The 20,914-nt window shown below is 44.3% G+C and overlaps 1 protein-coding gene across 11 annotated transcripts in view; it reads left to right on the top strand.

Annotated features, from left to right (window-relative positions):
- AFF1 (AF4/FMR2 family member 1) overlaps window positions 1-20,914 on the top strand; it is a 196,427-nt gene extending 175,513 nt beyond the window's left edge. For all 11 annotated transcript variants that reach the window (XM_044945672.2, XM_044945670.2, XM_044945673.2 and 8 more), the window contains 9 exons: window positions 2,829-2,932; window positions 3,578-3,815; window positions 5,787-5,878; window positions 6,029-6,089; window positions 9,004-9,140; window positions 9,721-9,792; window positions 10,519-10,659; window positions 13,041-13,264; window positions 15,442-20,914. In XM_044945672.2, coding sequence (XP_044801607.2) covers window positions 2,829-2,932; window positions 3,578-3,815; window positions 5,787-5,878; window positions 6,029-6,089; window positions 9,004-9,140; window positions 9,721-9,792; window positions 10,519-10,659; window positions 13,041-13,264; window positions 15,442-15,563 — 1,191 coding nt within the window. In that variant the 3' untranslated portion in view covers window positions 15,564-20,914. The remainder of the gene's footprint in view (window positions 1-2,828; window positions 2,933-3,577; window positions 3,816-5,786; window positions 5,879-6,028; window positions 6,090-9,003; window positions 9,141-9,720; window positions 9,793-10,518; window positions 10,660-13,040; window positions 13,265-15,441) is intronic.

Genomic DNA, 20,914 nt, shown 5'->3' with positions numbered 1-20,914 from the left:
AGTTAAAGCTGGTATGAAAGTTGATCCTTGGTTCTGGGCTGTTCTCTTGAGTCACCAGTTGGCACAAGCCAGAGTTAAACCAGTTTGTGAGGATTGACTCACTAGGAATCATATTTTCATGTGTGGCTTGTAAGGCCTGCCACTTTGGTTTCTGGTTGTAACTAGCACATCCTAAGCAGCATGAAGGTATACAAACAAAAATTAACTCTTCTTCTGCCTCTGGAGTTTGCTGTTTTCTTTAGAAAGTAACCTTGTGGGCCATTTATACTTAACTCTGTCTTCAGGACTTATCCTTTGTGGTGGTAACTGCCTGAGATGCCTTCTATTTAAAGCAGTATGAGGACTTCCCTTGTAGTGTGGTGGGCTGAGAATCCACCTGCCTGTGCGGGGGACATGGATTTAATCGCTGGTCCAGGAAGATCCCATATTCCTGCCGGGCCAGTAAGCTCGTGCACCACAGCTGCTGAGCCCACGCTGCGGGGCCTGTGAGCTGCAACTTCTAAAGCCCAAGTGCCCTGGGTCCTGTGCTCTGCAAGAGGAGAAGCCCGATCCCTGCAATGAAGAGTGGCCCCCACTGGCCACAACTAAAGAAAGCCTGAGTGCCAATGAAGTCCTGGCACAGCCAAAAAAATAAATAAAAAAAAACACTATGATTGGGACTCTGCTCTTCCACTGTAGGGGATGAGGGTTCAATCCTCGGCCAGGGAACTAAGATGCTACGTGCCGTGCGCCGTGGCTGGGAAAACAGCAAAACAACCCTATAAAAAAAAAAGTGAAGTGAAAGTCGCTCAGTCATGTCTGACTCTTTGCAACCCCATAGACTAGACAGTCCATGGAATTCTCCAGGCCAGAATACTGGAGTGGGTAGCCTTTCCCTTCTGCAGGGGATCTTCCCAACCCAGGGATCGATCCCAGGTCTCCCGCATTGCAGGCAGATTCTTTACCAGCTGAATTAGTAATTAACTTCGTGTGCGAGTTAATTATCTGTCTGGGTATTTTAGCACATTCTGTGACTTTTCCCAAAGATAAATTTCCCACCTCTTGCAATGTTTGCTGTGCCAGCTGTGTGGCCTTGAATCTAAAACTCAAGAGAAATTCACCGGGGCCGTTGGTAGCAGAGCCTGTTAGGCACAGTGGGTGTAGTGATGAGGCTGCCCACTAGGAGTAGAGTTCTGTTTTAACCAGTCGTTTCCAGTTTATTCTGTTTTTCTCTGCCAACATCCAGAGTACCTGTAAAGTGTTCCCATTGTGAATTGTTGAATGGAGGGTGAGTTACATGCTGAGCCCCAGCAGGCGCCCCGGCCACTGCCAGGGCCCCCCCTCATGTCTCTTGACCTGTGCCGCGGGCTTGTGCTGCTGCCACTCAGAAACAAACAGCCATGTGAAATCACTTGCTGCGTTTCAGTTGTGCCCGTGGGATGTGCTTATTTGCATTATATGTTTGCTCCTTGCTAGGTCCTTCAAGATCTGTTTATCCCCCAGTCTTTCATCACGAGCAACTGATTTGTTTTTCTTTTACCTAACCTGTACATCGAATAGTTCTTCATTTGCCTCAGCTCATTGGAAGTTCAAGGTCCATTTTGCACGTCACCTCTAGAAAAGTGTAAAGAACAGTAGCAATATCATGCGACCTAATTTTACATTTTCATAATTTTACATTCTGCAGTAGCCACGTTAAAAAATATTAAAAGGAAAAAAAAACAGTGAAAGCAATTTAAATAGTTTAATCCAGTGTATCTAAAATATTGGCACTTCAGCATTTCATCAGTGGAAAAATGATTACATTCTCCGTTTTTCCACAAAGTCCTTGACTTCACTTGTCACTCTGGACTTGCCTGTCTGGCTCTGGGACAGAGTGTGAGACAGTACGGGATTGTCTCCAGGGGTACCAGCCTTGGCTCAGAGTTTCTTTCTCCACCCATATTTTCCCCTCTTCTGTGCGCACACCAAGAGATGAAAACCAAATATCCTTATAAGCCACCTTATCTTTTGAAACAAGAGATAAATGTTTTTGGCAGAGTTTGTGAAGGGCTGGATTGAGACACACTCCTAAGCACCTGTGCTTGGAGAATGTGGGGGTCGGAGCGGGTAGGGTACGGTGTGTCTCTGCCTTTTCCCTACTTTTGAGCAAGGCCAGGCTGCTTATTAGCACAGCTTGAGCCCACACATCTTAATTTATTCATTTTTCTTGGAGACATTCAGAGAACAAGAGAGAGACTGTGGTGAAAACCAGGGCCTCCCACAGTTGGATCACGTGAAAAATGTTTTTCCCAGTTAAGACTCTAAGAGAGGATTTCGGTTTTTTAGGGATTGGCCTAGATTGGCTGATGGTGTCCCAGATTTCTTTCCTGGTGAGCTGTCGGAGGAGTTTAGTCCTGATGCACCTGAGCTGATTGAAGGACCCCCCACTGATCACTTGGTTGTCCTTGTTAGAAGCTAGTGACTCCGCCCCACAGGCCATCGCGTGAGCTTAGGCCTGTGGGAAGGACCCTCTGTGAACTGGATGTACATGTTGTCATGGAATAACACAACTGTTGTGCTTCCTGGGAAGAGAAAAACCTGGTTCTTTCCTTTTCGGGTATCCTTCTTTCCTGGGTTTGAGAAACAGTCCTTCCTGATGCACAGGTCTGTCTCAGTATAAATCACATCAGATCTATAGGGCCTGCCGCCTCCCTCTGCCAGAACGCAGTGTAGATGCTTAAAGGTTGCCATGTGCGTTTAGATGTTCCCACAAGTCTCATTGTTCTCATTGCCTTTGCTGTATATTTTTTTCCTCTATTTTGTCTGTACAGTTGTGTTCGTAACAGTTTAATGTTATACAATAATAGGGTGAAGCAGAAAAAGACCACGATAGCAAGAAAGTCAGGCTGGAGAAGGAAGTCAAGTCACAGCCGTCGTCTTCCTCTTCCCACAAGGAATCTTCCAAATCAAAGTGAGTATGGAGGCTAGGAACAGTCTGCAAAGGTGATCAAAGCTTCCTGGATCACGTGCCCTGGCAGACGTTTTCCTTCTGCAATAGAATGAGAGAAGAGTCAACTCTTTGGGGTTCCTTTTGACGACACGCTAAATTTGTTTTGTTTTCCTCCGCGAGGACCTTAGAGGAGTGAACAGTTGGTTTGGCAGCAAACTTAGATTTATCAAAAGCACGAAAAGCCTTGGCAAAAGTGAGTGAGTCGTGTCACCATGTAAACCAACAGAGATTTGAGAGAGAAAGGGGAGGGGGTCCGATGTGAAGGGGGCAGAGAGGAGGTACAGGTTGTGCGGCAGCTGCTGCAGACAGAGCTGTTTGGGTAAAAGGTTAAGACCACTGGCAGACTCTGCAAGCTTCGTGACAAGTTACACAACCACATTTATCAACCTCATTTACTACTCATAGGTAGGACTTGATTTTTCAAAGGTTTTTTTAAAAAAAAAAAAAAAAGGCTCTGAAATTTGGCCTTTGCACAAAAATGGATTTCATGCTCTGTGATATCTTAATCTTTTGTGTCAACAGCTACTTTGTCCTTTTAAGCCAAACAACGAAGCTGTGTGGTTCATGTTCTGCCTTAACTTAGTTTTGCCTCGTGTTACATTCCAGGATGTCCAGGCCTTCCTCTGAGCCCTCAAAGAAGGAAATGCTTCCCCCTTCACTCGTGTCATCCTCATCCTCCCAGAAACCAGCCAAGCCTGCACAGAAGAGGCCACGGCAGGAAGACCCCGGCTGCCAGGACCCCCCAAAAAGTGCCGGTAGTGCCAAGGGCAGCCACAGAGACCCTTCTGCCTCCAAACACAGAAAAGCAGAGGGGAAGGTCTCTGGAAGCTCCACAGAGCACAAAGTAAGGAGGGACACGGTCATGTCGAAAAGGGGATACGTCGGTGTATCTTTAAATGCTCAATTAAGTCCTGACTGATGGTATTTCAGAGCTATTTCATCACTTTTAAAAGCCAGAATGAATAATTTGTGCTTAAATCTCCACTTTCTAGAGGGAGAGTAAGAAACAGTTCCTGTTACATGAACATTGAGTTGGAAGTTTATTCTTAAGATGGTTCAGACGTGAAAATACAGAATACATGCTTGGGTTAATTTTCTATCTAGAGTTTTGCAGTAAAACATGGTTACTCTGGTTAGTTCTTGGCTTGGATGTTTGATCTCAAATACTTCCATTATTAGTGATAATGGGAAAAATTTCCTTTCTCAAATACAAATTCCTTTCTTCCTGTTAATCTGGAATGGGTAATAGAGAGAGAGAGAGAGTGTGTGTGTGTGTGTGTGTGTGTGTGTGTGTGTGTTGCCTAAGAGTAAGTGTTAAATTTGGTTTGTGGATAATCTGTTCCCTTGAACATTCTTGTCTTGTGGCTTTTCTGTGTCCCTGATACAATAAAAATCTACAGTTTCAGTTGAATCTAACTGAGAAAATGCTTGACTAAGCCAAAGTGTGCAGTGTTTGAGTTCTCTCTCGAGCTCCTTTTGGGCTAATTTAGAGAAATAGTATTAGGTTGGTGCAAAAGTAATTGTGGTTTTGCATTGTTGAAATTTGCCATTTGGTATTAAAATATATTCTTAAATGTGATTCTGTTACACATTATTTTAATGCATATTTCTCACTTTGTGTTTTTTGCTAATGGCTTATTACTTGCTGTTTATATTTGTTTTAGACTATGGAAATGATGTTAGACAAAAAGCAAATTTGAGTGATTTCTTATTTGAGTTCAAAATGAGTGGTAAAGTAGTGGAGACAACTTGCAACATCAACAACTCATTTGACCCAGGAACTGCTAATGAAGGTACAGTGCAATGGTGGTCCCAGAAGTTTTGCAGAGGAGACGAGAACCTTGAAGATAAGGAGCACGATGGCCGGCCATCGAAGTTGACAACAACCGATTGAGAGCTGTCACGGAAGCTGGTCCACGTACAACTACTCGAGAAGTTGCTGAAGAACTCAGCGTCGACTATTCTATAGTCATTTGGCATTTGAAGCAAACTGGAAAGGTGGAAAAGCTTGGTAAGTGGGTGCCGCATGAGTTGATCGGAAATCAAACAAATCATTGAAGTGTCATCTTATTCTGTAAAACAAAAGTGAACCGTTTCTTGATAAGATTGTGGTGTACGACAAAAAGTGGCTTGTACGTGACAACTGGCGATGTCAGTGGTTGGACCAAGAAGAAGCTCTGATGTACTTCCCAAAGCCAAACTTGCACCAGGAAAAAGTCACAGTCACTTTGGTGGTCTCCTGCCCGTCTGGTCCACCGCAGCTTTCTGAATCCCAGCGAAACCGTTACATCTGAGAAGTATGCTCAGCCAATCGATGAGATGCACCTATAACTTCAATGCCTGCAGCCGTCATTGGTCAACAGAAGGGGCCCGGTTCTCCACAGCAACACCCAGCCGTACATCGCACAACCAACACTTCGCAAGTTGAACGAATTGAGCTACAAAGTTTTGCCTCATCTGCCATATTCACCTGACCTTTTTGCCAGTTGACTACCATTTCTTCAAGCATGTCAACAACTTTTTGCAGGGAAAATGCTTCCACAACCAGCAGGAGTCAGAAAATGCTTTCCAAGAATTCATTGAATCCCACAGCACGGATTTTTACACTATGGGAATAAATACACTTATTTCTCATGGGCAAAAATGTGTTGATTGTAGTAGTTCCTGTTTTGATTAATAAAGATGTGTTCGAGCCTAGTTATAATGATTTAAAATTCACAGTTCGAAGCCGCAATTACGTTTGCACCAACCGAGTAGGTTTGCGTCAGTGATCTCAAATGTGAGAAGGGTGATCGATGTGATGATTTTTTTCAAGGGATCTTCTGGAGATACTGCAAACCGTTTTCCAGTGCCTTCTTTGCCAAATGGTAACTCCAAACCAGGGAAGCCTCACGTGAAGTTTGACAAGTAAGACCTTGGGTGCAGCTCCCTCCGTCTCGGCCCCTCCTCCCCCTCCTGCCTCCTCCTCACACCGCCCGACCCCCCGTCCTTTCCCGCCTCTAGTCCAGTACCTGTAGCTTCCTGTGACCCAGTCCTGGTCTTTTTCTTCTCTTTCAGACAACAAGCCGATTTTCACCTGAAGGAAGCCAAAAGGTTGAAGGACAAAGCAGAATTAGTGGTCCGTCTTGGCTTTTTCTCCCTTGGGTGGAATGTTTTCTGATAAAATACTTGCCGTCTCATTCTGCCGTATTCCACACCGCTAACGGTGGAGGGGGCTGGTGGGGGAAGGCAGGGCAGCATGGGGCATAAGAGCATCAGCAGGGTCAGAATCAGGAGGGGTGAGGGGAACTCGAGGAGTAACACGAGTGTGGCTTCATTGGTTCAGTTTGATCGTGGGCAGATAGTACCAGTGCGTGTTTCATGTCTACATGAGTGAAAGTTGATCTGCCTGACAGTGTTTTATGTAATACACACAAGTGCTTCCTTGTCCCACTGAATCCGTTCTTTGGATGTGAAACACAACTCTTGCTTTTTGCAAGCTGGTCAGTTTGTGTTCACCCCAAAACATTTCAAAAAGTAAGGTAGCCTGTTTGCATTCCAAAATCATTTTAAAGCCCCAGAGAGATTAACAGTGAACAGTGGACCAATCTCATCAGAGGAGATTTTACAGTGAGGCTGCCGATGGCTCTGTTGGTAAACAAGCAGGGAACTCTCTCTCCCTGGTGGCTGTTGGCCCTTCTGGAAGGGGGCAGTTTTTGTTAGTTGCATACATAATTAAATATGCTTTTAATTTTCCGCTGCAGTATAGTCAGATAAGGCTTGCCCTTTGTCATAGTTAAACATCTAAGACTCTGGGGTTTTATTTACTTGGTGTATTCCCCACACCCAAACCCCTGCAGAGACCGTATGTTGAACTTTGTACCACAACAGCGTCCTTTGCTTTGATTCTGCCACATGCAGACATAGCCACGAACTCCGGCAGTCCACGGGGATTGAATGGGATCCATCCGTGGTGGCCTCAGAATCCACACCCAGCCCGCTTGGTGTTCTGCACCCCCGTCTGTGGACTGGCATCTGTTCTCAGGCTTGGGAGGGCTGGGCCAAGTCCCTTTTATCAGGTCCCTGTTCATCAGGGTAGAGTCCTTCCCACGCTGGCTGCTATAAGAGGGTCACAGGCAAAGTTAGGCGCTATCTGCGAAGTGACTGTACCGGGATGACCTGAGCCAGATTGAGATGCCTCAAGCCGCACCAGACAACACCGTGTCCCCAGCCTCTTCCTTTTCCTTCTCCGAGGCTGTTGTGAGAACTGTATGAATCTTTGGGTTTTTGAAATAGAGTAAATATTAGGGAGTCTGTCTGCCACTCATCGACAGCTTATCTTGACATTGGGCACTTTCAGCACTCGAGTCCCTCATTATTCAAACAAGGTTACTACTCCAGCGAACTTTTTTGTGTGTCGCATTTCATCTGTACATATGCACATCTTCTTTCTCTCTACCTATGGCTATTGCATCCGTTTTAATAAACAATATTAACTCATTCTACTCTCAAAATATGCTGGTTTGGATGGAAACCTGAATGACCAGCCTCTCTGTTATGTTTTCCTTTAATCACACAATGTCTTAAACATGTCCATCATTCACACCAAATAGTTAAGTGCATGACTGAGTAGAGAGGAGTGTATTTCATCTCTGTTCTTCTTTTACTTATTGTTGGGTAAGGAAGTTAGAACTCTGCAGCCCACTCCAGTATTCTTGCCTGGAAAATCCCGGGGATGGAAGAGCCTGGCGGGCTACAGTCCATGGGGTTGTAAAGAGTCTGACACGACTGAGCACGTGAGCACAGCACGTATCACCTTTAACACTGTCCCAGGAGCCCCACAGAGTTATCAGAGGAATATTATCGTTAGGAACCTTACAGAATTCTCAAACAAGTGGGAATGGGCAAGTTGCCTTAGTATAGTTATTTTTGTTTCTACCCTGAGGCCAATATAAATTTTGAAAATTCCATGAAAGAGGTGGTATTGGATAAGTAAATTGGAAGAGTTAAATTCCTACCAGTGAAGCAAACCAGTAAGGCCCTTTACTATTGATTATTTGGGGCATGCTGATTGGATTTTTATTCTTTCTGTCACTGATTTTCTGAGCCTGGGTTCTCTAGAAGAAATGTCTTAAAATCAAGTTATTTTTTAAAATGAAAGGTAGCAGCCATCTTTCTTTGCCAGACCATGTTTCTTTGCTGATTCGTCACCATCTTCTTACACTCCACTTGCGTCTTTACGGTTTTCAGTCTTTTGAACATACCAAATTAGAGGCGTTAGCAGAAACACCTTGCACACGTCATGTTGACCAGTTGCTCTTACATCATGTGCTGCATACACACGTGGAGAGGAAAGTGGAGGCTCTCGCCCGTCTCTTGAGCTGGCTGAATTCCACCAACTGAGAAGAGTGTTAAGTGACAAAAAGTGTATTCAGGCTTAAGTGACCACCAGTATCTGGTTGCTTTCATACATCTGCATTCCCGTTGAGGGACTCTGAAACATTATCCCTGTTGACCCAGAGGACTGCCTTGTGCCCTTAACCCAGGCTTCCAAAGAGGGGATCTGTTGGGCTGTAAAATACATCAGAAGATTATTGTTCGAGATGATAACTGAGATGCTTGTAAACCATAACATTTTTTTTACTTGTTAAGAGAGAAAGTTCAGCACATACAAAGAAACTGTGAATGCATTATTCTAGATGTATAGCGTAACTCATTTTTCAGGAAAATCATATAGCGGGTAACTGTGCATTAGTAACGAGGGGACCGTGTACTTGGTGCCTTAGCTTGAGTATGGACTTCAGTAGGTTTTGAGAAGTGAATCTTATTACGAGATTGTCTTCTCTTTCCCACTGAATTTTTGCTGGAACAAAGTTCTCAGTAGGTCAGAGTGGACGGGCTTTGGATATCATGGTTGAGTTAGTCTGTCCCCGACTTCTCTCCAGCCGTAGTTCAGCTCAGACGGTGGGGGCCGGTTTCTGTAGAGAATATGTGTGAGAAGCTGAGTAAAAGTCCGTGTTAGGCTTGACAAGGACTGTGCTCTTCGCCCACAGACGGACAAGGTAGGGAAGGCCTTTAAATACCTGGAGGCTGCCTTGTCCTTCATTGAGTGTGGCGTCGCCCTGGAGTCGGAGAGCCCCGCGTCCAAGTCGGCGTACTCCATCTACTCGGAGACCGTGGACCTCATTAAGTGAGTGCCCGCTTGTGTCTTCGTCTTAGCACTTCCTGTCCTCTCCTTTACGGCTTTAATCCATGTGAACTTCGGTGTGAGGACAGCTTAACAAAGGGGAGTCTTTAAGAAGTCACTGATGCAGGAAGTTGGTTGGTTTTTGTTTTTGGTCATAAACTGAAATTGTGTTCCAGATGAAGTTCTAGACCAGAATAACTCGATCCGGCCAAGTGAACGGTGAAATGCCAGTCCCTTTAGGGAGGGGGTTGGTTTTTTCCAGCTTGACTTTCTTAGATGCCCTCTCGTTTCCGCTGCAGCTCTCATCTTTATCACCTGCGTTTCAGCAGGGGACTCGGTAAGAGCACAGGTCTGCTTGGTTTCAAGCAGGTGGGCAGGTGAGAGGGCAGGCATGTCCTCGCCTCGTCTTCAGAATGGCTTGACTTGTCGCGCCGAAGCCTCATTTGTCTCCTGTGCTGATGTCCTGTGGCCACATCTTAGGAAAAATCAATACGAAACTAAGACAGACATCGTAAGGTGTCTTTGTGCCTGGAGTTTTCTGACTGCCTGTTTTGACTTGATGGACATGTCTGTTTTCCTATAGGTTCATACTGTCATTAAAATCCTTCTCGGATGCCACAACGCCAACACAGGAGAAGATATTTGCTGTTCTATGGTGTGTATTTTTCCCTTTGTCTAAAGAGTATTACATTTGCTTTTGCATCTCTCATTGTTACCAAGAGAGTTTGATAGCTTGTTTTCTTAAAATGAAAATACTAATGAAAGGGGAGTCAGTACTAGAAAGTGGGAGGATGTGTGTCAAGGGGTTAATCTCACTGGTGATTGATTATTATGAGATGTCACCTACTGCCATTTTACTGACAACTCAGATTCTTTGGTCTTGTGACTTAAATTATATCCTTGTGTATCTGTTTGACCATTAGAATGCAGGCAGATTCTTTACCATCTGAGCCCCGAAGGAGGCCCATTCATTGGAAAAGAACCAATTCATTGGAAAAGCCTGACGCTGGGAAAGATTGAGGGCAGGAGAGGAGAAGGGGGCAACAGAGGAGGATGTGGTTGGATGGCATTACCAACTCAATGGACATGAGTTTGAGCAAACTCTGGGAGATAGTGAAGGATAGGGAAGCCTGGCGTGCTGCAGTTCATGGGGTCACAAAGAGATGGACATACGCAGCTTAGTGATTGAACAACAACAAACATCGGTGCTGTTTCACCTGTGTTTACTTCTGATGCTAGTACAGGGAGGTTCTTGATGTTCTTCCTCTTGTTAATTGAGGAAAACCCAGTGGTGGAAAAGGTTTGGTGGCTCGCTCTCTGTAGTGGCGATACGCATGTCTCCAAGGCAGTGCTTCATTTCCACTTATGTTTATGTTCACAGCATGCGTTGCCAGTCCATTTTGAACATGGCAATGTTTCGTTGTAAAAAAGATATGGCAATAAAGTATTCCCGCACGCTTAACGAACACTTCTTCAAGACTTCTTCCAAGGTTGCCCAGGCACCTTCTCCATGCATCGCAAGGTAATGGCCAGCCTGACTGAAATAACTCCCAGTGTTAAATGCCCTCTTTATGTGCCTCTTGTGTGCCTTCAGCATGTCAGAAATTATATACTCCATGTGCAGTCTTGCTCCTTCAACTGAAATCACCAGCACATCTCTACCTTTTTGAGGAGTCGTTAGAAATCACGATATTTGCTGGTTGGGCAACATAAAGAGATAATTGTAAAAGAATACAAGGTCCATATTTCAGACCTCTGAGGATGTTTAGATATGCCCAATGGTGCAACAGGCAAAGCCAGTGGAACCAGAGACAAAGTCTTTTATCCTTGTAGACCTGACCTTCAGGGGTCCCTGACCTTCAGGATCTAACGCCTGATGATCTGAGGTGGAGCTGATGTAATAGAAATAAAATGCACAATAAACAATGTGCTTGAATCATCCTGAAACCATCCCGCCTGCACGCACTCCCCCCAAAGTCCGTGGAAAAATTGTCTTCCTCAAAACTGGTCCCTGGTGCCGAAAAGGCTGGGGACCACTGTTCTGTACAGCATGCCGTCTGGGCATTTCACTAAATGAGAAGTGTGCAGAACCAGTTGCCTGCCACCTTTTCAGGATCTGTAACAGATACAAAGAAAGAAAACAATTCAGGCTAAATTCCTTCCTCCACTTTGTGAACTGCTCATCTATCCCGTGAACTGTCGAAAAGCAGAGTCCTTCTGCAGGTGTTTCTGAGATGAAGATATAGAATTTCCTGCCCTTTAGTTTCTTGTCTAGTTTTTTTTTTTTTTTTTTTTAATTTGGTCATCCTCTTTGATAAGCTCCCAGTTCTGATGGGTTTTGCTATTTTAAGAGCATCACCTAGAAGCCTGCCCCATTTCCAGCAGGTTCAAAAGAGGAGATTCCCACATGGCTTCTCTTAAAAAAAGACAGTCCTGATTGAGAACGAACTTCTTTACCTCTGAAAATGGCTCCCACCTCTGAGGTATTCTTCTCAAATAATAGGTTGTCAGTCACTTTGTTTTTTGAAGTTTTTATTTTCTATTGGAGTGCAGCCGATTAACAGTGTTGTGGTAGTTTTGGGTGGACAGCAAAGGGACTCGGCCGTACATACACACGTGTCCATTCTCCCCCAGACCCCCTCGCATCCAGGCTGCCGCACAGCATTGGGCGGAGCTCCCTGTGCCGCTCAGCAGGCCCTTGGTCGTCTGTTTCCAGTAGAGCAGAGTGTACATCCATCCCAAGCTCCCTAACTCTCCCGTACCTGTGTTCTCTGAGTCTGTGAGTCTCTGTTTTGTCCCTAAGTTTATTTGTATCATTTCTTTTTTAGATTCCACACATAAGGGATATTCTATGCTATTTTTTGCTCTGTATCAGTCACATGATTTAGATCACTCCTTCACCAGGCATCTGTGAGCACCTTCCTTGTACCAGACCTTGTCGTAGGTGCAGGAAAGCCTCAGTAAACAAAGCAGACAGGAACTGCTGCCCTGGGGGGGCTCCTACTCCAGTCCTTCAAAGTGTGCATTCTGCCGGGGACACTTAGGACCCCTGAGGACCCACAGAGCCCGAGGGCGGGTGTCACCACGCTGCCAGGGCACGGCCGCTCCTGTGCCTCAGTCCTCAGGTCTGAGTGACGGCACTTGCTCCCTCGTTTGATCGTGTCAGCGTGCACGTGCGGGTGTGGTGGACGGTCCCGAGGAGAGCAGAGGGCGTGCTGTGAGTCTCTGGGGCCCAGTCTCCTCGGGGACTGTCCCCTGTTCAGCCAGTCACACGCTCCGCAGCTGTTTACCCAGAGCACGCGCTGTGCTAAGTGCTGGACACGCAGAGACGAGTCAGACACGGTCCCTGTCTTCACGGTGCTTGAGTCAGGAGAAGGAATAGAAGAGTAGGAGGAGACGTGACAAATGCAAGGAGACGAGGCCAGGCGACAGGAAGGAATCTGCGACGTGTCCCCAGGGTCTGGGAGAGCGCCAGGTGCAGAGTAGGAGCTCAGGGATGTTTCTCGAGTGGACGAAAGAAGGAATATATCAGAGATGAGGCCCATCTTCTCAGGGAAAGTGTTGTCTTCCTAGGAGAAGCTGCAGTAGAGGGTGGGGAGAGGAGAGTCCAGGCCATGGGCGTAGCAGATACAGAGGGCCCAGGAATACCCGGAATACAGATCCGCCCACCCAGTTCTGTGTCCAGGGAAGGCCACCTTCCCCGGTTCCTTCTTCCATTTGGAGGGTCCTATGCCACTGTGTTTTAGGAAATACATTTCCAGCACCCTGAAGGGGAAGGGCACCTCTGACCTCATAGAAGTGACTGGCATCTTGGCAGGTACACAGAGACCGGGTGACTGGGATTGCCGTTCCAGAAGCAGGAGTTCAGGTGATTAACCGGTCCTCTTTCCTCCCACTTCCCAGAAGCACAGGCACACCGTCCCCCCTCTCTCCGATCCCTTCTCCGGCCAGCTCCATAGGGTCCCAGTCAAGCGCTGGCAGCGTGGGGAGCGGGGCGCTGCCCGCCACCATCAGCACCCCCGTCACCATCCAGAACATGACATCCTCCTATGTCAGCATCACTTCCCACGTCCTTACCGCCTTTGACCTGTGGGAACAGGCTGAGGTCCTTACCAGGAAGAACAAAGGTAAGTGGTTCTGTGGTGGTGGTTACCGGGCCATGGGGATTGGGCGGGACATAACATTGCGTGTTCCCTTCGGTGTTTTGGCCTTTTTGTTGTTGTTTTAAATTATAGGAGATTTACAATGTAGTATTAATTTCTACTGTAGAGTAAAGTGATCCAGTTACCCATATATATATTCTTTATTTTATTCTTTCCCATTATGGCTTATCACAGCTTGCTGAATATATTTCCCTGTGCTCTAGAGTAGGACCTGGTTGTGTATCCATTCTGTGCTATACGTAATGGTTTGTGTCTGCTGCTAAGTCACTTCAGTCGTGTCCGACTCTGTGCGACCCCATAGACGGCAGTCCACCAGGCTCCTGTCCCTGGGATTCTCCAGCAAGAGCACTGGAGTGGGCTGCCATTTCCGTCTCCGTGCATGCGTGCATGGTTTGCGTCTGCTGACTCCAAACCCCTACTCCACCCTCCCTCCCCTCCCCTCCCCCTTGGCGACCGTAAGACTGCTCTCTGTGTCTGTGAGTCTGGTTCTGTCTCATAGGTGAGTTCATCTGGCATATTTTAGATTCCACGTCAAGTGATGGCATGTGGTGTTTGTCTTTCTCTGGCTGACTTACTCACTTAGTGTGATAATCTCTAGGTCCACCCATGTTGCTGTGGGTGGCATTATTTCATTCTTTTTTATGGCTGCATAGTAGTCCACTGTAAATATATACCACATCTTTATCCACTCATCTGTGGGGGGACATTTAGTTTCTTTCCATATTTTGGCTCTTGTGAATGTCTAGGTGCATATATCTTTTTTTTTTAAGAAAAATATTTATTTTTAACTGATTGATTTCTTTACAGTATTGGTTTGATTTCTGTCATGCATCATCATGAACTGACCATCTGGGTGCATTTATCTTTTTGAGTTAGAGTTTTGTCCGGATATATGCTCAAGGGTGTGGAGTTGCTAGATCATATGGAAATTCTGTTTTTAGCTTTTTGAGGAACCTCCATACTGTTTGCCACAGTGACTGCCCCAACACAGTCCCACCATCTGTTCAGTGTTTTGAAGAAGAGGAAGTTGTAGCTATTTACTCTTCTCACATGTTCTCCATTCTGTCACAGTTCTTCCTTGAGATGGATTTCTGTGACTTGATCTTGGCAAAATTAAATTAGAAGTGGCTTCTGCACCGTGCCCCTTTGGAAGTTTTGATATCACTGGTGGTGGTTTAGTTGCTAAATCATGTCCGACCCTTGCAACCCCTTGGACTAGGGTCTCTGCCTGGCTGTTGCGTCCATGGGATTTTCCAGGCACGAATACTAGAGTGGGTTGCCCTTTCCTTCTCTAGGGGATCTTCCTGACTTGGGAACTGAACCCAGGGGCTCCTGTACTGCAGGCAGATTCTTTACCAGCTGAGCTACGAGGGAAGCATTTGGTGTCATTATTTCCCCCTGACCTGAAGTGCTAGCAAAAGGGCAGAGCGAGTGCAGAAGGAAAGGCATCAGCTCTCGGCAGGAACAGCGCGTTTGACGTGGGAAGTGGCATCACCTGCAATACTGAGCTTATCGTTTGTTTCCAGTGTATGTTAGGAAAGACGGTTAGCAGCGGTATAGGAGAATACGGCTTAGTGAACAGTCTTGAATCTTGTTTGAGAAGAAGGCCCTTGGAGAAATCCAAGGTGTAGGAGATGATCGATCATCCTATCAGAGGAACTATTTGGTGGCTGTGACCATTAAGTAAAAGCATATCTGTAAATGCCAGATGAAAGCCTGGACTTATCTTGCCTGGCTGTAGAGAAGCAGTCAGCCAGCTGGCTGTGGCCATTGAATTTCCTCACAGCCTCTTGAAACTTCATTTTCTTTCTTAGCAAACTAATGAGGCTTTTATTTTTTTTATATACATGTTGGGTATTTTTGTTTGTTTTCATTCACGCATCCACTGATCCCAAAAAGTATGATGTGCCAGGCATTATAGAGTCAACGCTGCAACAAACGTAGTTCCTACTGGAGAGATGTGGAGAATTAGCAAACCATTACAGTAGATTGTGATTTTAAAATTTTTTTTGCTGTGTTAGAGGAAGTACAGAGTACTGTGGGGATCACGTTTCTGGAACCTTGACTTCTTTGACTTTTTATGTTTTTATTTTTGCCTGTGCGAGTGTGTTTACGTGGTTTGGGGTTTGCTTTGTTTGCAGAATTCTTTGCTCAGCTCAGCACAAGTGTGTGCACGCTGGCCCTCAACAGCAGTTTGATGGATCTGGTGCATTATACAAGACAGGGTTTCCAGCGGCTAAAACAAGTAACCAAGACACCTTAACGGAGGCCCAAGTGGATTCGATGCCTTGGGAACTATTTTGCACATTGGAAGCCTCAAAACAGTCCAGACATTTGTCTCTTTAGAACACCAAACTCAAGAGAAGCACCATGAGACGGCCAGGACGTTTGCTCACTGAAACTCGAGGACTATGTAATCGTTGGTTGGACAGGATGGTTTTGCAGAAGCAGAGAGGAAGGAGGCTGGCCTGAGAGATGCTCTTGCCTTTCCTAACTAAAGGATGGAAGTGCAATGTAGCCTGAGTGGGCATATTCTTGGTCTAGAAACATTTCCATAATTTTTTTAACCAGCAGGATGCGAATGAAATGAGGAGAAGCAATTTCAACTCTGAAATCAAATTCACATCATCTCAGTAGCCACATTAGTTCATTCCCAGAAGAAAAAAAAATTTTTTTTTAAACGAGTGAGTTGTGGTATAGGGTTTTGTGGGTAATTTGTTTTTTTAAGTTGTGGGGGGAGTATTTGTTTAATAAATTCTAATGGTCATCTATAAAACATGAGTTGTGGAGGACTCCGCTATACCTCCTTTCTGCCAGTGAACAGTGGCTCTGATGATACCAGGTATTGTCCTAATATACAAAGTAGGAAGCACCCCCCGTTGCCTGGACACTGCCGGTGCAGCCCGGCTCCGAGTTCTCCGCTCCTGTGCTGGAAGGCGGCCCTGAGGGAGCTACAGCATCTGCATCTCTGCCCGCATCTCCGCCTCCATCACCACCCGCATCTCCACGTGCCGCGTGCTGCGGAGGGCCTGGTGCCGCCGTTCCCACCCCCTGCTCCAGCGAAAGGCAGTCACATTGACTGTATTCTGCATTTTCTACTTTGGGGAAGAAGGGAACCAGCACTTACCCATGACCAGAGGGTTGAAATGCTTCTTAATTTTTGTGAAGTAGAGCTGGATTTTGAGGTGCTGCTCTGTGGCCTAGTTATGTGGAAACTTACGTTGTCTAACCGACTCAGAGTTTTGTCAGCGAACAAAGAAAAAGGAAATCTACTTCTTAGAAAGGCTATATTTTTCTGCTACGAATTACTTTATATTTATAGCAAAACTAGACTTTGAGAGCCCTTGATTGTCTTTGTCTAGGCGAAATTAACTCCCTGAGAGGCTGTGGAGATTTGGGGTAGTTAATTAGACTTAAAAAAAATAATAATAATAAAGTCACCGCATGCCTTCACTCCAGAGTGCACACTGTCAACTGGATTTGATTAGATTGAAGAGGATCTGTGGCCTTCCTGTAAGTTGTTTTTGTCAGATTCTATACATTAAGCCACGTTTATTTTGAATGACCTGAAAGTAGGGGGGAAAAAGAACAACAAAAATAAGAAACCCCAGAAATTCCCACATATCCATAAGCACAGATTTTTTTTTTTCATTGAAACTTTGAGGGTTATTATTGGAAGCATTATTATGAATGTAGTATTTTTAGAAGCTAATTCTTTTTATCCCTTTTAGAAGTAGAATTTGCACATGTATTACAATTGAGGAGTGTTACCGCTACAATTGGTTTTTCTTCCTTCCTTCATCCCATTCCACTCCCCTGCGTGTTGTTTCCTCGCAAGCGTGTTGGACATTGTCATATTTATTTATTAGTGAAGAAAGGCGTGCCATCTTTATTTATAATGAAAAGGTCTAAAGTCCATACGATGAATGTAAGAACTTTCTTGGTCATTTGATAACTATGTAAAAGGGATGTACAGAGGACGGGAGTGATGCTTATTTTTCGCAATATAAATTGTTTGTGTGAAGCTGTTCCTTCCATGTCGTTTATTATCCAGCCTGGTCTTCGGTTATGGCCAGCTTAGGTTAGAGTGAGAGAATTAGAGCAGCAGTAATAACTGATGCGCGATCCTGATGGACCGGCGTCATCTACTGCTGCTGTAAGGCAGAACCGTGGTCCTTTTTGAACTACTCGTTTAAAAAGCAGCCTGTTAGATGACCTAATTGCCTGGAAGGTCTTGTGCTTGCGTCACTGAGTGTCCATCTCTTCTGAGTAGGAGACGAGACACCAGAATCAGGCTTCTGTGGTTACTAAACACCTTCTTTCCCGTCTTACTCCCTTGGTCATTCCCGGCCCCTTCACCTCATCACTCCCCAGGACAAGCCACCTGTCAGTATAGAAGGGTGTGTTCCTAAAGACAGGCTTTGATCTACACAGACCACGCTGAGTGTGTGTCTCATCAGGAGCCGAGTGCCCCCGAACTGAAGACATTTCCAAGTCAATTTCCCAGCCATTTCTAAAAGAGGCGATTGCTTTTTCAGCGGCCTTATTCTGTGTGTGTCTTTTCCACCCTGACCTTTATATGAAGATTTTATTTGTCCCTTGCAGAGATCAGTTTGTACTTTATATGAAGATTTTATTTGTCCCTTGCAGAGATCAGTTTGTACTATTTTGATCATGGAGTATTTCTGATTCTTAACTGCAACATGCATTGTACCCAGAAGAATTCTTAATGGCAACTTTTAAATAGAGTATGTAAAAGGGTAGTGGCTGATAAATCCTTGATGTTCATAATGTCTTTTCACTGTTACAGTTGTATATAGAAACCTAAAGGATTTTTAAGTCATATGCACTTTTTCATTGCATGCTTAATTTCCCAAAGGCAAAATTTGTACTGCAGTAGATAATTGAAGGGACTAGATTATAAAATTAAGCCTTTGAATATGTGAAGTTCTCATAACAACCATAATAGTACACACTTCACAGTGAGGCAAATGCAAAACATCTTGCGTGGAAAATGGAGTGTAAAAATTTTGCCTTTGGCACTACAGTTTCGTGTTTGTGTGTGTGTGTGTGTGTGTGTGTGTGTCTGTCAGTCTTTACTAGGAAATGGAAGAACACTGTTTTACTTATAAAACGTTCAATGTTTCTGTCCTTCCTGGAGATAATTAAAATGTGAATCACTGAATTTAAGGTTTTAGCCAGACTGAGGGCCCTGATAAACAATGAAAGACATTTCCCTGAAATTTACCAAATTACACTGGGTTAAGAATGTGAAAACGCTGGCCATGTGCCGTCTATGGTCGACGATGGGAGGGTCCACCTGGCATGTTATCAGGCGTAGAGCTACTGCAGGGATGACTTATCTGATGCTGAGATTTAACCTCAATACTGAATGGAAAAAGCATCTTTAACAAAAGGACCTTTATTTTACAGTCTGTTTTGACCAAAATGTTTAGCTATTTCCCCAAGACAAATTGGACCACATTTATCTTCCTCATTCTGTGTCCTTTAATTCCAAATCTTGGGATGTTGAGAAGCTAAGAAACTACCCTTCTGGCTAAAAACTTGCCTTAATTGGTACCTCAAATATTAATGTCAGTAGGATGAAGAACTTACTATTTTGTGATCCCTGTTCAATAATTTTTAGAAGCAAAAAAAAAAAAAAACCATTGTGCCCTCCAAAATGAACAGAACTCTTTATCGCTAATATATGAAAGGAAATGTGTGTGTGGACATGCATACAGAGAGTAAGAGGCTGGCTGAATTGGATATATTTATTGTGCCTTTGTTGACCGAACCGAATTTTGGAAAAATGCTATATTCATTTTGCCATGGCTTTAAGAGACATCAGGTGGCACTTGCACCTTTTTCTCTTCTGTTCTCATAAAGTTGGAGGTGTATTTGTGCATTTTTTATGTAAATGAATCAAATTAGGCTCTGATTCCTTACCTCCCACCAGAGTCTACTTTTTGCTCAAGGATTTATTTTCCCAGACACTACACAAAATCTGTGAAAAACGTTGTCACTCCATCTATTACACACTTTACTGCCGATCAGCAGTATTTAAATGTTGCTGGAATATTTGGCTGCCTTTTAGAAACACAAGCATAGATATGTTCATTGTGGTGGGGGCGGGTGTCAGGGCGAGAGCGGTACTTGGTCCCTTTTTCTCTTTCTCTGGTGAGTTGCCTCTTTTGTTTTTGGTTCTACTTAGAATTTGTGGATTTTTTTTCCCCCTATAGTTTTCTTTTGTCATTTTGTTGGTGGGAGGAGGTGGAGTGGCAGAGTGGTATAGGGGATTTTCCAACAAACGTGACAAGTGGTATTTTTACCATATAAACTTCAACTATATTTCAATCCCCTGTGTCAGTCACCGAAAATCTGAGAATGAATTGTGACCACTGGCCATGTTCATTAGTTCTTATTTATGAGGAGTTGACAAGCACCGTCTACCACGTCTCTTAAGGTGGCTGTAAATTTCCCACTGTCCCAGGGAAAGACATTATATTCTGTTCCGTGGTGTGCTGGATAGCAACAGGTACTGTGATGGGTTGAGAAGTTGCCTGTATTTCTCTGCCCAAGAGGACAGGCAGGAAACTTAGAGCCCCCTGGAGCCAAGATATTATTATTCTGTCGGCCTGAAAGGACAAGGGAGTAAGACCACTGAGGGTGGCCACCCTGTGCTGGTCAGACCAGGCAGTGGCTGACCTAAGCAAGGTAACTTGCTTTGCTCAAAAGTAGATGTTGAAGTGATGCTTAATACAGGCAGTATTACCTTCTGTTAATTAACTTTTGTTTAATGACAGAAGGCAGGATCCGCCTTTTGTTCAGGCCATTGACATGTATTGTTAAGACGGCACACCCCCTCCTCAGATATCAAGTGTACACTGTTTGTGTTGGTGTGTGTGTGTATACACGTGTGTCCCAAATTGTGTGTGTGTTTCTTCTGAATGTGATCATGTTTTGGATGATACCTGAGCAGGGTTGCCTTTTTTTTTTTAATTTATTACCATTATATATTATATTATATATTTTTTGCTTTCTTGTAACTTTAGAGGAAAGTCAAATCTTGGTATTATTAAAATTGTGTAAAAAAGAATAAATCGTCCAGTCGATCAATGAAGATCACTGGTCTATCTCTAAAATAATATGAACTTTTCTTTAATTATTGTGTAATAAGGTGCCAGCTATCTAGTCCACACAGTGATTCTGTCCGTAGGATAGGGAAGCAGTGACATGCCCAGTGGGAAGTTGTGCAACACAGAGAAAAGGAGGACTCTGTGTGTTTTATCTACTTCAGCAATGGAACTGCGACCTGGGGCTTTTGTGAATAAAATTTAGCTGCCTTGTATAGTCCTTTGAAAGAGACATACGTGATCTGTGAGAATTATAGTTTTGTTTTTTTTTTTTTAGAAGAAAAATTTGCAAAAGATCTTTCCAAAGATAATGTGCCACAGATCTTTTGTTTATTGTTCTCTGTAATGAGGATTCATTGCTGTTTAAAAAAAAAACGTGTAATTGACTTGTTCGTCTTCAGATTCTTTACTTTTCATTAGAGGATCAAGCTGTAAAAAAAAAAAAAAAAAAAAAATTAATAAAAATTTAGAGAAATCA

Source organism: Bubalus bubalis, chromosome 7 (genome assembly GCF_019923935.1).
Source record: "Bubalus bubalis isolate 160015118507 breed Murrah chromosome 7, NDDB_SH_1, whole genome shotgun sequence".
In the NCBI taxonomy this organism is placed as follows: domain Eukaryota; kingdom Metazoa; phylum Chordata; class Mammalia; order Artiodactyla; family Bovidae; genus Bubalus; species Bubalus bubalis.
The sequence above is the reverse complement of the archived record's forward strand: the minus strand, read 5'-3'. Positions and strand labels throughout refer to the sequence as shown.